General features: G+C 43.2%; 1 protein-coding gene across 1 annotated transcript in view; it reads left to right on the plus strand.

Moving 5' to 3' along the window:
- The window catches only part of LTK (leukocyte receptor tyrosine kinase), a 56,540-nt gene that overhangs the window by 20,439 nt on the left and 14,829 nt on the right, over positions 1–21,272 (plus strand). Inside the window, 14 exon segments of the mRNA XM_075029399.1 lie at positions 5,129–5,223; positions 10,239–10,340; positions 12,360–12,537; positions 13,072–13,222; positions 15,270–15,401; positions 15,957–16,008; positions 16,011–16,084; positions 16,086–16,113; positions 16,999–17,181; positions 17,720–17,818; positions 18,316–18,468; positions 19,219–19,329; positions 19,993–20,179; positions 21,040–21,130. Of these exon segments, the coding sequence (XP_074885500.1) occupies positions 5,129–5,223; positions 10,239–10,340; positions 12,360–12,537; positions 13,072–13,222; positions 15,270–15,401; positions 15,957–16,008; positions 16,011–16,084; positions 16,086–16,113; positions 16,999–17,181; positions 17,720–17,818; positions 18,316–18,468; positions 19,219–19,329; positions 19,993–20,179; positions 21,040–21,130 (1,636 nt within the window).

The raw sequence follows: 21,272 nt of genomic DNA on the forward strand, positions 1-21,272 counted from the left end.
TAGTATACTCACAGTGGCAAAGTGCTCCCAGTAGGGAAACAGCTATATTAGCATAGCTGCACTTTGTACTCCCACAGTAAAAACAGGCATGTGAGTCAAATGAGTGGTAAAACCACAGTTTAGCCAATACAACTGTCTAGTCTAGGATCTATATCAATGCAGCCTAGGCAGCTGGAGATCATTCATTGCCACAACACTGATGCAACAACCTCAGGAAGAGACCATTGCCCAAATCTGTCTTGCACTAAAGTTTTCACAGTTTTAGATGTGAAAATACAGCGTGACATTGGTTTTCAAATAAAGTCAAATATTGAAGATTCAAAGAATTTCAACCCAATCTAATTTTAATCTAGTATTTCTCCTCCCTCACCCAGTGTCACTTGATCTCAAGTCAGGTAGTTGGTGTTGGCAGCAAGGTGTTTTGCATGACACAAATGGTTTTTAAATTGCTCCAATCTGTTTTTTTGCATCTTCCTCAAGAAGGCCTATGTCATGTGACACTTAATTAAAAAAAAACCCTCAAAGTCTATACAGTGAATATTACAAATGGAAAAATATCTACCTGATATTGGCAATAAATAATGTCTCAAAACTTCACGGATTAGAAGGTGTGAGGGGATTCCTTTTAACTTCAAATATGCTCTGCATCTTTGTGTAAAATGCTAAGTGATTTGGGTCTGGAAGTGATAGCAACTCAGACCCAAGCAGCAGAAAAACTCAGACAGAGAATATTGTTCCACTCTCTTTCTAGTTTAATTTCATTATTACCTTTGGTCTCAGCATTATCACGTGTTCACCATACGTACCTTTGCCATCAATCATTCCTTTAGGATAGGATAGGTCTGCATGCTGGCAGTGTATTCAATATTCATGTCTGACACACTCTGGAGCCCTGTGGATTAGAATCTGTTTAGTTCTGCATATGTAAAGTATGACCAGTGTATTTGTCCAGAATATCTCTTTTTCCCAGGCACTTTCATGTGGACCTAACCACAGCAGAGTCATAGACTCATAGAATGGTTTGGGTCCTTAAAGATCATCTAGTTCCAACCCCCCTGCCATGGGCAGGGACACCTTCCACTAGACCAGGTTGCTCAAAGCTCCATCCAGCCTGGCCTTGAACACTGCCAGGGATGGGGCATCCTAGTCCTAGGGGCTCTTCAAGGTGTTTAAGACCTTCTGCCTCCTCTGATACACTGTCCCTTATGCCTGTCCCCTGAAGCCTCTGATTTCAGCATCAGCCCTCAGTTCTGAAGCAAAATGGGTCTTCTGTGGCAGGAGGGAATGGACAGCAAGGGGCTTTAGGGAGCACTAGTCAGCACTGCATGAAAAAAAATTGGTATTCAAATACTGTAATGTTTGAAAGAGTTGAGCACTTAGACTAAATGAAAGAAGTATGTAGGTCATGCATGCATGTATTATGATAGTCTGTTTCAAGTAGTTCCTTCTTGTTTCACTTCATGTAACCTTTCTGTATGCCTTTAAAACTGATGGGGCACAACAGTGACAGTCACTGTGGGTGAGGCTGGAACTATTCAATCTAGCAAGCAGACCTGTGCTACCTGAGCTAGCCAAGTGACTAACAGAAGTAACAAGTTGTCATTTGCTGCAGTAATGTATAGCAGAAACAGAAGCAGCACACACTTTACTGGAAGATATTGCAGCTATTTGCCCCAAGTGAGGAAACCCTGGTCGTTGTGCTCCCAGGACATAGGCTCTATCCCAGGCTTCTTGCCTTGTTCCTTCCATGCTCTGCTCTTTCTGTCCTGCCTGACCTGCTTCTGTGAGCACTTAGTGCCTTTCTTCCTTGTTTTCATATATTTGGTCTCTCTTCCTTCTCCTTCAAGCTCCCATTTGTGAACCCATTTTATCTGTCTCGTGCTTCCAGTTGTAATTTCCCTTTCTGAACTCCTCCCTGCTTCTTGTTTCCATCTCTCTTTGAGCAGGTGCTATGTCTCTGTGTGTTGTTTTTTTTATTAAGTCTGACTCCCTTTCCTGCACTTCCATTCCTTTCTCCTCCTAGTTATCCCTTGTGCGCTTTTATTTTGATGATCGCAGACCTATAGTAAAGGTTTATTCCCAGTCTTCCTGTTTGACTGGCTATTTGTTTCTCTCTGTAGATCTCAGGCCCAAACCCCCTGCACACCAAGTCCAGCTCCCCTGCTGTAAAGTTCCCAGGGAGCTCCCCAGCCTCTCCAAGATGCCACCTTGTTCACTCTGGATTCAGTTTAGGCAGCTTTTTTCTCCTATTTGACCAGGATGAGCAAAAGAAAGAAGGGCTGGGGAAGAAAAAGTGTATTCATTCATTTGGAAGGGCAGTTCTCACTTCACATAGCTGAGGCAGGACCTGACACAGTTCATAGCAATACTGCCATGGAAAGTACCGTTTAACCCCAGACTCGAAGATATCCAGGGAAGAGGAGACTGCAGGATTACAAAAATTCTACCAGCCATGGAAGTGTCAGGGATTTTACATTTTCAAGGACATTTTACTAAAATTTGAATAGATTCTCATTCAAATGGGAAAAAACCCTCATCCCTGCCATGTGAGTCTCTGCCTCACAAATGTCAGATCCCACTTCCAATACCTGGTAGCACAGAGCACATGAAAAGTTGTCAGCATTTTCGAGCATGGTCAAAATGATGAAACCCTACATTGCCTCATCCTCAACACTGGCAAGACATTTTGACTGCTAGGCAAGTCATACCAAATCACCCAAAATAGAAAAGTTCAGCCTAAATTTGCTTAAGTTTGGTGAAGTTGCAAACAATTGTAAACCGAGGCGTATGGTGAACGTTGCTGTACAATCTTAGTACAGTTTGGTATAAAGCTCCATGAATTACTTTTCTGTATATCTGTGGGTGCTGGCAGCTTTCCTTGTTAATGCAAACTCCAGCAATTCTGCGTTTAGGGAATTTTTTAGTACAGAGTTTGGGCTGGCGTGTTATTTTCCTGTATCCTGAATCTTCAGGAAACTCCTGTCCTCCTCTTGCTATATGAAAGGGCTATATTTTTCCCTGGTTCATTGAAGTGATGAGAGCCAGTAGCAAAGTAGGTGGGAGGGGACAGATCACACAAGAAGAAGGGGTAGACATGAATTGCAAACAAATAGTTGCTGTAGCAGGACATGAACTGCTTCATGGGGCCAGAAGTAGAGTAGCCTTAGCGGATAGAAGGAGGCAGCCATGGAGGGGATATATAAGTAGTTTTTAGCAACAGCTTTGCCCTGTGAATTTATTTCTTAGGAGAGAAGGAAGACAAACTACACAGTTTGCTGATCAGCCTCCCAGTTGGGCATCTAGCTACTTGGAAAATTGCTTCTGGTGATCAGCTGGCAAATTCACTATCTTGGTTCACACACACAGGGAAAAAGGTTGCTATCAGAAGAAAATCAGACAGGCAGAAGACCAGACATCAGAGAGCTGGAGAGTGTAATATGCTGAAGTCAGCAAAATGAGCTCAATGAGCAGGAACACTGGAAACCCCTCTGGCTAACACAGCACAGAGTTCAAAAGGCAAATTCCTCCCCCGTTTTCTGAAGTTATGAGGAAAGGGAGGCATACAGAGCCCAGAGCTTATGAGATGTCTATTCTCATGCACTGGAAGAGGGGGGTCATTCCCCAGGCTCCCACTTGTACTCCGCTGGAGAAGAAATCTATCTTGTAGCACAGTGCCGTGGGCTCCTGCTCTGACTGCGTGGATGAGATGCAGCAGATTGACCTGACCAAGGGTACACTGCCACATGGGTGCTTTAAGTAAAGGGTAGGCTGTGGTGCTGTATCTATGGCTGTGGGCCCTTGAAGTGCCCTAGTCCTGGGCTCAGGGTGCTGTGACTTTCCCTTCCATCAAAAGGCTGGGGGAATTACTGTCTTGTGTCAGTGGGCTTATGTACAAGGTCTCAAAATGCAAAAGTATTGCTCAACCTGCTAATAAAGAGGCCGGTTTCTGTAGGAAGCGGATCTAATGGCAAATTCCCCTGCTAACCCCATAGCTAAGAGAATGGTCATTCAAGAGACCCTTGATTTGCATTTGCTGCACCAACACTTACTCCCAGAGTGCTCAGATCCTGTAGGTGTGAATGCTTTCATTTAAGTACAAGGGGCCATTCTCGGGTTGCGGTAAAAGCAGCTTATCCCTAAAGATTTTGGTGCAGCTAGCAACATTATATTAAATGTGGATATGGACCAACATTTGGCTGGTGGGTGGAATACGCACATGTACTTTATTGCCACTAATTTGGGACAAGTGTGTTTGTAGGCTGAATGATTAATGTGTTAGGCAGGTCAGTGCTTGATCTCTCATAAATCATCATTGAGCTTCACCAGTGATAGCAATTGAGGTCCTCTCTATATGCTTTTAATAAGCTCTAAGTGGACTGGACATCAGACATCTGTTTATTTCTGAAATTTAATGAAAACCTATTCAGTCCTATCCATTAGAAGGAGATCCTTCAGTCCGTTTTCTTCCTTGTGAATTCAGAATGTGATAATGCACATGGGACATGACAGACCTCCTAAATAAGTAGCTAAACACCTGGTCATGGTGGGAAAAGATGAGACACCCAGAAAGCGAACACTTCAGGGAGTCATGGCTGAAATTTAAAATGTCCTGACCTTCAGCTGAAATAAACTCATGTTACATTGGCTGAGGATCAAGCCCAAGATTCCTGTCCATTTGGATATTGTTGTTCTGTTCAGTTTTGATTCTGGCTATCTCTTTGGGGATGGAAAGGAGGAGATTCTTTTTTCCCTTCCCTTTTGCACATGTCTAATTCCCTGACTATTTATAGTAATTGAATAAGGATGGTTGTCTGTGTATAACTATTAGCGAGGGACTGTAGCTTGTGTTTCTACATGGGTGTGCAGATAGCAGGGGAAGTAGGCCTCTAATTCTTGTTCCCCGTGAAATGTGGTATTATATGAATGTTGGCTGGTCCTTACTAATGGTTGATGTCTGGATAAGATTTCTATCAAGCCCTTTTGGCTGCTCAGCAGGGCTTGTCTAGAGGAAACATTCTAAATATTGATAATCATGATTCGATAAGGGAACATTGTATTTTTAGGTATTGGGGTTTTTTTTTCTCCCCTGCCCCTTTGTCTTCTCTAAAATTTCTATCTTATTGCAAAGGTTTCAACTGCAACTCCTGGCAACCTGGGGCTGGAATTCCCAAGCTGACATTGCTATCGACAACATTACATTTGGCCTTGACTGCTTCACTGAAGGTGAGCTACAAATATTGCAGAATCCGATAAAGAATTTGGGTAGTGTAAACAGCATCCCACAGATCCAGGACACACACAGTCTGTTCTCCCCACAGAGTGTGCATGGATCGTTTGTGTTAGCTTTTACAGCACAGTGCCATTTTACCTCGGACTTACTGAAGATCGCAAGTAGAGGCAATTTTGCAGTGTCAGAGTCTCACAGTGCTCTTTTTTTTTCTAATGTGGGATATCCTGTATCACAGAGTTGAGACCTGTCTGTGTGTCTTGGCAAGAAAAACTAGACTCATTCCTTAGCCCCTAAGTGGAAGGATTACATCACACTGTTCTTCAGCAGTCCCTGCTGACCTGTGCACCCTGGCAATTGATAGCCGAAGGGAATTTGTTGAAATCAAAGGGGAAAGTCACCATATTTTAGAGGAGGAAAGGAATAAAATGAAGGAAAAAAGTGACTCTCTGTCAGTAAAGTTTAGATTATTGTGACAAGTTTGTTTTACTCTGCAAGGAAGTACATCAACTGTCACTGCTAGATATATAATAGACATGCTTTCCTTTGCTTCATTACTGCAAATGTGACTGATGACAATGTATTCCACTGAAAAATGGAGCCAGTGATACCCTCTGAAGCATGTTAGCAAGAGTTGGATTTTCTTAGCAGACAAGTGGAAAGAGGTTGGATACTTGAACCACTTGCAAATATTAGAAATTGCCTTTTTGTCCCTGGAGAAAAGACCTGTATGCTCTGTTGTAAAGGAACTGGAGAAAATGCAGCACTTGAATTGCGACTTCTGTTGCAGGCAAAATGTGCATCAGTGGTCCTGTACCAGTCTTCATGTGTCACCACACCTAGCGTGTCAGCATTTAGGGTAATAACATGTCCCTGCAGAGACTAGCTGTAGCCTAACATAACATATGGGAAGGCTTATGTCAGAACAGACATGTGTTAAAAGTTCATCAACAAAAGACCTTGTTCCCTCCCACCTTTGTCTGATTCAGTCTGTTGTTCTCTGTCCCTTTGTTCTTTGGGCATTGAAACCACCCTTCTATAAAATGCTGAGCATGCACATTTTCATTTGAAATTAAGAGGAAGAGATGTTCCTTGATGGTAATGTCATTTGTTCACTTCAGCTCCTTAACACCCCTGGCTCCCAACACTTTGGGACCTCCATGCTAACACTTTGTTTTGAAATCTTTTGAGGAAACTGAAGGAAGTGATTCCAGATGTTCTTGTGCCAGCTGATGTGCACCCAGCTGCTGGAGTATACTGCCCTTCTGAGAGCAAATACAGCCTCCAGTTTACCCACAGACATTTTGCTGGCTCTGGTGTAGGGATGTATCCTTTGGCAAATAGGTGGGGCATAAATGCCACTGCAGCAATGTTTTGGAGCTTGTCCATTAGACCGCCCAAGTTACTCCTCATTTTCAATTAGTATAAATCACACTGATGTCCAGGAGCAGCTGGCACTTATCCCATCTGAATGCGTGACCCAGAGATGTGTGACTCGGGCAGAAGACAGACATCACAAAGGAAACATATTTCTCGGAAGCTCTGCACTTGCTGCTGTTCCTTGAATCCTCTTTACAAATTGACGTTTTCTCGCCTCTGAAAGCAACCCCCTTGCATTTGTCTTCTCATGACTTTAATTCAGTTAGGTTGCAGAGAAGCCCAGCAGCTCTGTTGTGTTTTCAGTAATGAAATTATTTCTCCCTGGCAAGGAGAGGTTTCAGATGTCAGAGATGGAGCCAATTAAGATCCAAGCAGTGAATTCTTTGCGTGAGGGCAGCAGGAAGGATGTATGGCAGGAAGGAAGAATTTGCTGCTTGCTAGGATGTAAATATTATTTTCTCCATCTATTTCAATCCTGTAGTTCAATTGCTCTACCAAACCCAGTGCAGACTCTGAAAGCACTGCTTGTCTGTATGCAAGCTGGGAAAAAAGGTGAGGTTTTCCATGGACCTCAAAATCAAGAGGAAAGATTCAGTAAGATTCAGGAGGACAACAAGTGGGTAGTGAGGGCAGCTCAAGGGACATCAATAAGGACAAAAAACAAACAGACCATTCTTTGGATGGCAGCTCCTGGGCAGGGACAGATGTTTTCCCTGTGAAAAAGGTGAGATGAAACCACCTTCTGGTTCATACAATCACCTTGTGTACGACGGTGTCACAGACCGAGTGACATGGGTCTAGTTTGTTGTGAGAACTTTTAGGGGACAAGCATAAAGATATTTTATCATTTTAGTTAACTAGAGCTTTCATAGGAAGAGGTCTGGATTTTGAGTGTCTAAATATGAAAACGTGGGCTGTCATGGCAAATAGAGTGCTGATTGTTGCCCGCCTCAGTGCTTATGTGCTCACTGCTTTTACTATTACCTTTTGGTGCTCCGAGCATTATGTTTTTCCAATTAAGATCACAGGTCTGCGGTCTATTAAAGTGTACTCTTTTGCCCTGGCCTAGGGATTACATTTTGTTCTGTGCATCATTTACAATTTCCCAGAAGACTGGTTTATAAATGGCAAGATTGTCCAAAGAGAGCTTTTGTACAGCATATTTCTAGTTCTTGACTTCGAAGTCCCTGACCCAACAAGGTCTGGTTCTGTTGATCACCAGTCTCATTGCTTGAGGTGAATTGCGGGGGATGGGTCAAGCCTCATTACTGCCTCATTTCCCTGATTTAAGGTGTTGACTGGAAATGCAATAGATCAGCCAAAGGGATGGGGTAGGGGGAAGCTGGTGCAGCTTCCTCATTCTTTGTCCCACTCCAGGACAAGCTGGAGAGGCTTCCAGAAATAGTCAAACCTGCATCAGTAAGGTGGGATCTCTGACGAGACCATGCACACTTTGAGGATCCTGTGGGACACCCTACTCTGGTTAATCCTGGCCACAGGACCACTATATCTTTTTTCATTACAGTCCCAGAGACGGAGAAGTAGGAGTGAGTTACTTCAGCTCTTTGCCTGCAGGAGATCCCCCGTCTTTCTTCTTTACTCTTCCCTCTCTCCCTTTTCAGTGTGGAAATCAACAGCGTTAGCTAAATCCTGGAGAAAGGAGTCCTGTGCTCTTCATATTTTTCTGATATAGGTAAAACTTAATATGAATTAAATCTTGTTCCCTTCCGTTCACTTACAGTCAACATGTTGGCTGTCAGAGGAGGAAGTGGAAGCTAAAATAGACTGGAGTACCAGCCCCTGGATCCCAGGGCTACACCATGTTTGTAGAAAATGCCACCTTACAAATTCATGTCTGACAGTGCATAAAACATCAGCCTTCTAAGAGTTAACAGCTCATGTGGACAGGGTGATGCTGAGCCTGTCTTGCAGCTTGTCTGCTGCTGAGCACGGAAGAGACAGAAACTTTCTTGTAGCACGTGAGGGCTTGGGACTGTTTGGACAGGGAGGAAAGATTGTTTGTTTGGAAACGAGGCATTGCCTTAGGATACTCAGTTGGGATGCTGCAAAAAAATCCATGCAGACACACAAACCGATTCTCTGTTTCAGAGAGTGATTTACATTCCTTCGTTCTGGCAAACATAACCAGACTTCTTGTACGTCTCTGTATCTGAAACTGTTGTGACCTTTGGGATTTGTAATTCAGTGCAGGCCTTGGGAGACCAAGCATCTTTTCTGGCCATGCGTTGTCTTTTTCATTTGGTTTTCCTTCTTGTCTTTGATCCAGTTCATTTGTTTTGGGTTAATTTCATTTTTCGCTGGCTTGACAACTTCATCCATTGAAGTTCTCTATCTCGGTATGAACAGAGTGTGTCAGTACAAAGCTCCCTTTTACTTCCATCCATCAATGTGCTTTCAGTCAGACCTGGGGGGAATATTCTCAGGAGTAAAAGCTCAGCAAGGTCTCCATGCTTCAATTAGTTATTTGGCCTTTCTGACACAGCTAACAAGGGTGTTAATTATCGCTATTTAGAGCAGTGGCTTTGCAGCAGAGATAATTGTCCAGCTGGAACTGAGTGAGTCTCTTTTGAATAGAGCATCAAACAGCTGTTAGATTCTCACAACTGGAACAAATTGAAATATTTGTAATGTTTTTCAACTGATGAAAAATGCTCAGTATTAAATTAACTGAGGGCTCATAAAATGGAAGGAAGTCTCTCCATTTTCTTATAGACATTTTCCAATCAAAGATCTGCATAAAAATGGGTAAATTAACTATTGAAACAGGATGCCTACAGATTATAAGGAAAGGGTTCAGTTATTACTTTTTCCTGTTGTAAGGCAGCTTTGGTTATGTGGTTCTTAATGCATTCAGATGCTTTGGATCAGCAATTGCTTTGAAGTCCCTCCTCTCTGAGAAAGGGCTGATTTTTAAGGGCCTGTTTCACTGGTCAGAAATGTAGTGGGTTTGCTCTGTGTTTTTCAAAAAGGTTTGTCCAAAGTTTGTCCAGCTTGTGTCAAGGGCATGCTGCTGTTTCTTAGCTGTGTATGTTAGTGACACGTTTAATTTTATTTAGTATTTTATTCTCTAAGCAAGCTCTGAGGTGCTCAAAGTTGGTTGCTGAGAGGGGAGTGATCTGTTAGGCTGGTTCACTTACCATGACACCATTCAGAACCAAAGATAACAATTTTTTCTATGCCTCTTCTTTACACCTCCACGTGTTTGCCTGTCCGGAATTGTCACCCACCCCTTTCACCAGCAGGACATCAATACCTGGTATCTGTTCTCCCACACTATGTTTTTCCTAAAGTCTCTTGTAATCACAGCCAGTGCAATTTGCTGGCCAAGGAGCTTATCCTGCAGGTGAGCCTGCATGGGATAACATGGAGAGTTTGTGTTCATGTGAAAACCCACTGACTTCAGCACAGATACAAGTAGCTAACGCAAGGCATGGGCCCAAAAGAATAATAAAAAATTATGATTTTTTAAAACACCTCTTGTGACCAAGTTATTATTTACTTATTTTAACCAAATGGTTGTATTTGGTTCATTCATGTGATCTTTAGATTTTTCCATCTCTCTTTTCTACCATCCTCCAATCTCTCTCATCCATTCTACAAACTATTACAGGAAGACAACGAAATCATTTTGGTGGGAAGCGCCAGTACCCACGGGAGATTAGTATCCTCGATGATCATCTTCTGATCCCCCTGGAAGAGCCCTCCCTCCCAGGTACCTGATTCAGTACTGAAAACCTGCCTCTTGGCTATAAAAGGTGGCTCCCTTCCCATGTCCTGTGTGTGATCTGCCTGCCCTATAGCAACAGGGCAACTAAATATAAGCCATCCCAAAGATGTGGAGACCATGTTAGGTAGTCTCTGTTTGGCTACAGGGCAGCAGTTTGCTGGAGCCCAACTCACCAGTCCTTAAATAGCAGGACCTCTTTAAAGAAAAGCAGAAGCTTAAAGTAAAAGCAAAAGCTGCGTGACTCAGATTTGGAGTGCACAAAAGCCAGCTCAGGAATGAAAGGTGTAGACCAGTACAGAAAGATGCGGACAGAAAGAGATTTACTGGCACTTGGTGAGCAGCGAAGCTGAACCTAATGGGTAGAGAATAGGAGTGTAAAGATGAAGATCCAGGCAGGGGAAGTAAGTGAGGATCTGGAAATCCACTGAGGAGAAAAACTGGATGAAAAACTAGGAGAACAGGGCACACTGGGGACCAGTTTACTGGTAGCAGTAGAGACTGCCACTCTGGAGGACAGATAACAACTGTGTGGGTGAGAAGAGCTGTCTAAAGGAGGGCCTGAGGAGGGGAGGTTGTGCTTGAGGCTGCTTTGCTGCCAACAAATACCTGTGTGTGACTGCACCACCTCCTGAAGACTGTGTCCACCTGAAATGTGACAATCTGTACTGCTGTCAGCTCCTGTTAGCTCAAGTAGCCGTTAGCTACCTTACAGAGATTTCTGTAAGGTAGCTAACACACTTACCCCGGTGATCCATCTGCGTGTTTGCAGGATGACATGTTGGGGGTAGTTTTGCTTGCCTTATCCTTTAAATAAGATTAGAATTTTTCTTTTAAAGGTTTGTGAATTTTACTGCTATTTTAATCATTCAGCTCTTAAACGGTTCTACTTCTGACTCTGGCCCTTGTGCATGCACTGCATCGCACGGGTTTTAGATACATTATTAAATAGTTTTACTTTTAGGCCCCATCTCATTCACTGGACATGATGGATATGTTTGGGTCTTGGACAAGGGTTGTGAAATGGAGGAGTTGGTTATCTGCTGCATTATTGTAGAAACAAAAGAATAATTCTTCATGAGAACCAGGAAAAATTTTGCTTGGAGGAAAAGGGCCTCTACTGAAAGTAGCAAGAGGCTGCCCTCCTGCCTGTTGCTGCTGCCACAGGATTCTTCTGTGAGCCTGAGACAAGTCACTTAAATTTTCACCATGTTTCATAGATGGTCACTAGTTGTAATGGCAGATGTTTTCAAACTTTATTTCTGTGTATATGCTTCAGTTCTCATCTGGAAAATTGAATAATATCTCATTGCTTCATGCTGGCACTGAGAAGAGAAATTTGATAAAGTCTGTGAGATATTTGGATAAACACCTTCTCGAAGTCCTGTTCCCCTCTCCCCCTCCTCCCCCAATTGATGGGGTTTATCTGCAGCCCATGATTTATTAAATATTGTGCAGGAAATAAGGTGAGAGGGGAAAAAAGCAAACAGTGACTATATACAGAGCAGTAGTTGTGCTATGACTAGAATAAAGTTGGGATAATGTAAGTACTCTGTGATCATATAATTAAGGGTGGTATCTTAGTGGATTGTATTACAAGGGAGATGCATTAAAGTTGAACAGATGAAAGCCAGTACATGCTAAAGTTATTTTTAAGTCCTCAACATTGTAAATGCAAGTTTAAGCAATATTTGTTATGACTATAATAATAAGCATGTGATCAAATAGATGGATTGAGTTTTAAAGCCCTGTAGATAGCATATACTGCTGCAACATGGTCTTTCTCTTGATCATCTGTTTTTTATCTAAAAATCATTAATGTTCTTTGTGAATAATAATAATGTGAATTTTGTTATCAAAGGATCATTAAGGAAAGATATCAACAGGAACAGTTGTTTGTTTTGATGACACTTGCTCTTTGCTTATGCAGTTCTGTGAGTTATTGCGCATGTCTGAGAAATAAAGGGAAGCTCACATCTGCCCCGACTCTTGCTGTTTTGGTCACAGGGGACACATCTGTTGTTCTCTGGTGGTTCACAACATGTGGTGCCAGTGGTCCACACGGACCAACTCAGGCTCAGTGCGACAGTGCCTATAAGAACAGCAACGTGTCGGTGACTGTGGAGAAAGAGGGCAGGCTCCGGGGAGTGCAAGTCTGGAGAGTGCCAGCCACAAACCGATACAGGTGAGTATCAGTGTGTGCTGGAGAGGCAGCCAAGTTTATCTACTTTTTGTTTGTGGAGCTTCAGCAAGCACAAGTGTGGGACCATCTGTCCTGAGTGGGTGGAGGGGGCAGTGAAGTAAGAGAGAAATAGGAGCGCTAGCTGTAAGGATCTGTGTCTGAGCTACTGCAAAGCATGGAAGGGTAGAGTGGTGACTTAGATCAGAACAGGAGTGAGTGTGGGCGTGTGGTCAAGTGGAAGTGCTGCCATCATTTCAGTCCCGAAGCCTTGGTCTTCTAGATTTGGCTATACCAGCTCATGCTGTTTGCTCCTAAAGTCTCTGTCTCCAGTGCTCTGGTGCAGAGTTGGTTTATCTTCTTGAGCAGCCTAGATACACGGGTCTTGTACAAAGAATAGCCATGAGATGCTGCAGTAGAGGAGCCTACTCTGAAGCAATGCCTGTTTGGAAGTGCAGGCTGGGGAGATCTTGAGGATGGAGTTGCTTTGGATGGAGAAGTGTGAGATTTGTCTCTTTAACTACTTACTTTTTCTTCCAGGATTTCTGCCTATGGAGCAGCAGGGGGAAAGGGAGCCAAAAACCACAATAAGAGGTCCCACGGGGTCTTCATCTCAGCCACCTTCCAGCTGGAGAAAGATGAGCTGCTGTACATCTTAGTGGGGCAGCAGGGGGAGGATGCCTGCCCTGGGGTGAGGGCAGCACAAGCACGTGTGGGCAGAGACATTGCAGATACGATTCAGTGGGTGGCTTGGGGTTTGGTGATGAAAGATAGAAATCCCAGAATCCAGCAATGAAATCTAGTCAGGACACTGGGAGAACCAATAAACCAAGTTAGAAAGAATCTCAAAACAAATATAAAGAACTCTGAAAAGAAAAACAATCCCAAAATGCACAAACAAATATGAAGCCCACAGGAACTTTGCTTTAAGCTCCTGGTGTTTGAAATAAGTTCTTCATCAGCTTTCTTCTGCTTATTTTAAGCAGGGAGCTAGTAGGCAAGAGTTGCATGCTCCCTCTCTTATTTTTCCACAGCCTAGGTTTCTTTCTCTTTGCCAGGATTTCAGATATTTTACTGTTATTTATGGAGTATCCAGCAGTGTTATGGCTGCACTGTGTTAGATGCTCCCTAAGCTTTGAGACTAAGGTCTGAATCCAAAGCCTATCAAAACCAGTGGGAATTTTCCCACTAACTACAGTGGCCCCGGGATTAGGCATTTGTAATGACAAAAAACCCACTCATGAGAAACAGAAATTGATGACGTGAATGCTTGTATATGTGTCCTCTAATGCTAGACCCAATGATTTGAAAGTCCTTTTATCACTTAGGCTCAAAAGTTGCCTCTTTTCAGCATGAATTCTTTGGTATTGCCTCTTTCCAGAAATGTGATCTGTCAGCCCTTGCCCAGGAACAAAGCTGTTTTCTCTTTTCCCCAGAGATAGACTGCTGAGTTTTGGAATGTGTACGCTATTATTGTAGGCATTCAAAGTTACCATGTACCTTGCCCAGAGCATATGATGCCTTACCCAGATACTGCAACAGATTCTAAAACCAGCCTTTTTTCACTTTAGATAGGACAAGAATTGTATCTATCTAAATAAAACATACATTTGTATATCTGCAGTTCCCTCTCTAGTGCGCTCTGTAGGCTTAAGTCATAGTCTTCAAAGCTGTCCATTATTCCCTTGCATTTCATGACTTGTTCTCCAAATTACAAAGTATAACCCAGAACTACCTCCCTCCCTCTGGCAGATGCTATTGGAAGAAGTTTCTATTCATTTTTTCCCCACTTCCAAAGCCCAACTTTCTTTGGCTTTGGAAATCCTGATGAATCTATATGTTGGGTAACTGATGTTTGTTTTCCGTTCTCTGAAGAAGTTCTGCAGCTCCAAACGTGCATTCTCTCTCCTTAGATTTACACCAGTTGCTTTTCCCTGGTCCTCATCTACCTTGTCATCTCTTGTCCTCTTCTTTGAATGAGAGGACACAGGCAGTAAAACTGGCACCACGCTTCTGGCCTAGATATGTGACATGACCCACACAAGTAGGGATTTCACCTGCACTGAGGCAACATAGCAGTTTCTGAAATCATTCAGACTTCATCATCTGAGTGAAGCTGGGCAGATTTACAAAGTCATTGAAACTCATGAAACTCAGGTGTCACAAAAAAAAAAAAAATCTAAGATGGCCAAACAGTCTTCACTTTTTCAGCCTTTTCAGTGTTCTCTGGTATTTAGCAGGAATAGGAAGCTGGGACTCCATATTTCTCTTCCAAGATGTGTCAGTAGGTCACTCTATGTGCAGGTCACCTCTGTCTGCTTTATGCATTTATGACCTTGAGAAATACCTAATAAATACAGTAGTAAGGAAGTTCTGAGAATTAATCTGTAATTCAACACATTTGAGTGTTCTTGGGTATAAGATGTTCTAAATATGCAAAATATGAATTATGTGATATCAATAATGCGTTATTGCTGTATTGCTTTGTTTTTTTCTGTGAGCATTTTTATTTGCACTTGCGTGTGTAATGTGAGTTTGCAAATTGGAAAGAACAGATTTGTCCCTCAGCTGTTGGTCCTTGTAGAAGAGTTCACTTTCCATAAAGATAATATATATACTGATTTATATATGCCTGATCTATGTCACAAACAATACAAGATTATTATACTGAGATATACAGACAACCGTCAAGAGTTGGACTTTGCTGATATCTGAGTGCATCTCTTGTCTCCTTTCAGGGCAATCCTGAAACCCAGAAGATCTGCTTAGGGGAGTCATCTCTCATTGAAGAAGATTACAAAAAAAAAAAGGACCTGAAGGACTGGGCTGGAGGAGGGGGAGGGGGAGGAGGAGCAACCTACATCTTTAGAGTAAGTATTTCTACTTTACATCCTGCCTGAGCAGTGTCCAGCAGAACAAATAGCTTTCATGGTCAATCATGGCATATGATACTCTGTTCTTAAAAAAAAGTGATGAAAAAGGAGTGTCTCTCTCCCTCTTCTCTTTTTCCCTCCCTCCCTTCCTCCCTCCTTTCCTCCCTATCCTTCTGTCCCTCTTTGTCTTTTCATTTAAATGCTTCATCTCTCTTCATATCCTTGATCATACTGTTACTAAGCTAGCTGAACTGGTTCCTCAGTTCTCGATGGCTCAGGTCTGGGAACCACACCAGGATCCCACTTTAATACTGGCAGCAGTCCTGAAAAAAATAAATCCCAAAACTTTGGTGTTCAGTTAAACAGTTACTTTTGCACACAGGAACATGATGTGAAACATTTTTGTAATGAACTTAGGAGACAATCAGAAGCATTGCCCTGGCCTTCGGCCACTCTTCTTTGGGATGCTTTCAGGCTTTTTGATGAGTTTATGTGAGTTCACATATCCAAGGGATGTGAAGTTTTTCTGATGTTTGATGGGGGGTTTTCCAGCAGAAGGATGGGATTTTCGAACCTTTGCTCATCGCAGCAGGAGGAGGAGGAAAGCCTACCTGAAGGCTCAGGACAGCTCACTGGATGACGTACCCCTGGAACAATTTGAGAACAGTACTGCGGTACCTGGGAGTCAGTGGGAGGACTGGGGCAGCAGGTGAGACACTAAAACCACACAAAGTCTGAATTAGATGGCTGAATACACACATTGTCCTGTATGCACGAAGTGAGGGGCTTCTTTTTTGATCTTTTGGAATTTTTCTGTGGCAGTAGTTGTTAGAAATATGGTGGTAGTCTACAATGGATGTCGTCTTATATGGTATGTCACCAGATAAAAGAGAATGCATAGGGCAGGTGATGAGTGGTCCAGTAGAGGCTATGCCATAGGAGGACTCCTCTCTTCTATAAAATGTCTCAGTGAAAAGATGGTCAGGGGATGAAGCCCACTCCTTTGCACTGTAACAATGGCCTTTGAAGAGAAGACTTTTTCCCTGTTACTCCCCTGAAACTCTAACAACAAGAATTATATTATGGGAATTATACCAGAGATGGAAGCTTATTTATAGTCTTGTAACAGCTGTGCCTAGAATCCATTCCTAAGAGACAAAAAAATCCAGTGGTTCTCCATCTCCTGCTGGAATAGCCTTATAGAGGGGCCACTAGAGGAAGACAAGGAAATCCAGTGAGTTTTTATTTCCTTGGGGAACTCAGCATCTCACACGGCTGAAAGCCCTAACCAGTTATCCCAAAGGGGAGTGGTGGGCTCCTTATTTCTCTAATGCCACTAGAAATTGGTGCTAAGGTGCTGGTTATGCAGGGCATACCACAGGCTGTGCATTAGATTTCCACTTTCTTATTGTCCATGGCAACAAGGAGCTTGTCTGTATATTCTCTTAACCTTAAAGAAAAAGTTAATTTGAATGCAGGCACTTAAGAAATTAATAAGGGCCAATCTCTGTCTCTGTATAGTATCTCTCCCACTTTCCTCTATTTGTGCTTCCCTCACCTGTTCTTGTTTGGTTTTCTCACTCTCTGACTGAAGGTGGAGGTGGTGGCTGGCAAGATGAGAGTCTGCTTCCTCAGGCTGGGAAGTCCCTTCTGGAAGGTGGAGAAGGGGGTCAAGCTTGTCCCCAAGCACTAGCCAAGCTCCAGTGGGCCACCTCTGGTGGCTTTGGGGGGGGAGGAGGAGCTTGTACTTCTGGTGGAGGAGGCGGGGGCTACAGAGGTAAGTCTGCTGGAGGAATAATCATGATGTCTAACTTTGTACCCTTCAGAGCACCTGCAGTTAAGGGCTAGAGCTCTTAGTGCAGAGGTACACTGCTGCAGAAGGTGATTCACAGATACTTCAAAGCTGAAGAGTATGAAACCCTCCCTACTCTCCACCATCTCTTTAGTCGGGGAAATCAGGGTTATAGAAGTGTTCCTATGTGATTTAGTATTTGGAAGGTGTGCTGAATCATCCCTTTATTTGTTCCCAAGTTGCCCAGGGAAAACGCTCCATTTCTTTTTTCTGTTTGAAGCAAATGTATTTTTACATTGCTGAACTGAGAAACCTTTGCTGGAATAAGTCACTTCACTAACCTTGGTACTGGCTGAGTCAAGTGAGCATTTATCCATCAAGGACATTATACATATTAATATCGCTGGAAGGTTGCAGAGTGACCCCAGGTGATAAGAGCCAGGAATGAATGCAACACTTCAGAGGCATCGCATTTTTTGCAGCATGCAGCACTGATCAGCTAGCCATACCCTTCTTTCCCCAGGGGGGCATGCCTCTGATAATGATGATATCACAGCTGGTGGGCAGGATGGCATCTCTTTTGTGAACCCCATTGGAGAGATCTTCTTGCATCCCCTAGCAGGTACACTATACTTCTTATTCCTCTTAGTTCTTTTCTTCCTCCTTTCCCCTTCTTCCTCTCTATTTCCTCTTTCCTGTTCCCTCTCCTCCTGTCCTTGCTTTTTATGCATTTCATTCAGGCATATTTCACTCTGCAGGTCAGATCTTTAGCTGTGGTAATTTCTTTAAATATTTCTATAGTGCTCTGGGACCTTTTTCCTCTCAATCTCTAAAGCAGAAGAGACACCAGTCATCAAGTTCAACTGCACATCCTCAGTCTCAGACAATTCCAGGTCAATTCACTTCAAGACCTCTCTGTTTGCCTGAGGGACCCAATACCTTCTTCCCTCCTGGCCCCCATCAGGTTTCTGATATGTCCACACTGTGTTGGACTATCTGCTCTCCTGCAGAGGAGAGAAGTTGTAGATGCCTGCTGGGTTTGAGGTTTTTTTTTCCTTACCGAAACAAGATGGGAAGAACTGAACTAAACCCACCTGTTGTGTCTGATTCCTTGTTCAGCCATGGAGAGTCACGGTGAGGTAGAGGTTCAGATCTATCTTAACTGCAGCCACTGCCACTCAGACAACTGTAAGCGGGACCCTGACACCAACCTGCCAGTCTGCCAATGTGAGATGGGGGCTGTGCTAGCCAATGACAATGTCACCTGCACTGGTAAGATGTGAAGTTTTATCCTCATTGGATAACATTTGTATTCTTTGTACTATCTCTTCTCCTGGCTTTATTGATGGTCAATTCCCCAAGTTACAGCTAGTGGCTCTAGTGAACACAGTGTTATGAGAAATGTCAGTCAAACGTATGACTGAAAATTCCCCATGTCCTTTCCTTACACACTGAGCTGCATCTCTGTCACCAGCTCCAACATTCAGGTTTGGATTAGGTAGAAAGTAAAACATCTGTAAAGAGACACAGTGTAAATTTCCTGAATGGGCACAGTGTATCAGATATTTAAGCGTAAATACCTCTCCGGTATAATGTACCACCTACTGCTGAGTTATTTAAGCCACAAATCACTTCCTTCCACAGCAGTTTCCCCCTGTGCCTCTTCAGCTGATGCCTGGTATTCACTGTTATTTCCTGACACAGTCTCTTGGAAGTCCGAAGCATCAAGACTGTAGAGAGTTTCCACTTGTGAGCAGTGATGTTACCCATTTATAAAAAATTGAAGAATGGATAAGAAATCTGTGTTTTATCAGTTAGTTTTCTATCTTCACAATGTTTTAAAAATTATTTAGGTATTTTTTTCCACCTCCAGGGCTGTAGAGGGATTTGCTGTATTTTTTGTAAGATGGTCTGGCCATGATCTCTGTATTGTTTTCTGAAATAGGAGCAACCTTCAGAGGGACACTTTACAGCAGCTCTGGTTGCTTTCTGATTAATGCACCTCTATTTTTCTTTTTCCAGTGCCCCAGGGTCCTATCCCAGAGAGACACTTGCCTCTCCCACTCCTCCTAGCTGTGGTGGCTGTGATTGTGGTGCTTGGAATGATCCTCACTTGTGGCAGCCTATCTATCAGTAAGAAACACTTACTCCTTATCAACCTTTGACTTGGCTTTTCCCAGTTAAATTAGACAAAAGGAGACCGCCCAACCACATGCCACTACTTTTAATACTTGGAACCAGAGTGTTGTGGTCTCCCAAGTGGATCAGAGGGACGGGGAGAAAGAAGTGATAGAGAACATCACCACCCCACTGTTAGGCACAAGCAGAGTCCTAAAGGGTAAGGACTGCTCTGTCCTGGTATTTGCTACAGAGAAAAGAGCTTGGAAAGCCCTCTTAGCAGGCATTTCTTTAGCAGCCACTGCTATATGGGCTGAAGTCACAGTCTGTAATTAAGCATATAATTCATTCAGGGAGATAGTATGCTTTTGGGGACTTGATGCCAGCAGGATGTCTTGTGGAGCACCCTTTCCTTACCCAATGTGCACAGAAGCAGAGGAAAGCAGAGGAAACCTAAGTTGCTCCCTGGTGATTAGGACTCTGCAGGAATAAGACTGCATATCCAGTATTAAATCACTACAGAGCATGGAGAATAGCGTGATACTGGCAAGCTAAAGATGTTTCTTAAGCACTTACAATTATGGAGTTGGTTTCTTTCTGTTCTGTGTGGCCAGCATTATCTTTTCTCTCTAGGTATTGATCTTGTTTGTGCATTTTTATTTGCCTCCTCACCTGCAGTTTATCACCTTAAGAAGCAGCAGCTGGAAGGGGCCAGAGCACGACTGCAGAGTCCAGAATATAAACTAAGCAAAATCCGCACATCAGCCATCATGACAGATTACAACCCCAACTACTGCTTTGCAGGGAAGGCTGCCACTCTGAGCGAGCTGAAGGAGATCCCACGGAAGAACATCTCTCTGCTTCGGTAAGACTTGCTGCAGGGGTTGCTCTCTGGCACAGGAGAGGAAAGGCAGCCTGAAGCACAGGCAGAGGTAGGGATCCCATGCTTGTTTTACTCAGCATCAGGTATCCAGGACAAGAAAACAAGGGCCACCTGTCTGACTAACTGGAAAGCACCTAGTCCAAGCCAGCCAAAATATGATAGATGTGACACTTACTATGTTCTCTAAGATATTTTGATTCCATAAAGTTTTCAAGAAGTAGTACAAGTTTATGAGTCTCCTGTTCCATGTTCCCACACACAGCATAGGGTATTTCACCTCTATGTTTTTATATGATGTCCTGGATTACACTTGCCACCTGGCAGTAACTCCCCTCCAAATCTATAGCAGTATTTCTTTTTCAGCATTTCCCGTCACAAGGAAATTTCCTGTTACAAGGAAACGCATGCTAGGTTGCTCTTCGGCTCCACACCATCCAGATGATACTGACCAAAGTTATGTAAACTTCAGAAGGAAAAACTTGATCATTCTTATGTGCATACACCATCTCCTGAAGACATTAGCTTGCAGCTACCTTATTCTGTTGTTCTCCAGTTCTTTCTTGACTTGCTATTGCCATACTTGGAGGTAGGGCCCTGAGCAGGCTGCTTTATTTGTTCAGAACCATTAAGGATCCAAACTCCCTGCTTTAGTGGCAGTGACAGAAAATACTGACAAGTTATTTTCAGAAACTTTGAGATGAAAACAAAACTCTGTTGTTGATTCCATCTCTTACAGCAGGTTCTATTCCTATTCTTGGACTGGATGAAGAAAAGAGCTCAGTCAATGCTGGATCCAGGGACATAGTAGCATCTGTTCTCTCTCTTTTTTTTTTTACTTCCAGGGCACTAGGACATGGTGCATTTGGTGAGGTTTATGAGGGAACCGTGGTAGGCATTGCGGGGGATCCCAACCCTCTTCAAGTGGCTATCAAGGTCAGTACCCACAAATTTCTTACACAACAATAATTACTTGTAAGAGCCATATTATCTTATTACTATTCCAGTTGGAGATTCACATTTATCACGTGCTTAATGACATATGCATGTGCGTGATGAGGGTTTCCACAAATTGTTG

This window comes from Buteo buteo, chromosome 6, assembly GCF_964188355.1.
Source record: "Buteo buteo chromosome 6, bButBut1.hap1.1, whole genome shotgun sequence".
NCBI lineage: Eukaryota > Metazoa > Chordata > Aves > Accipitriformes > Accipitridae > Buteo > Buteo buteo.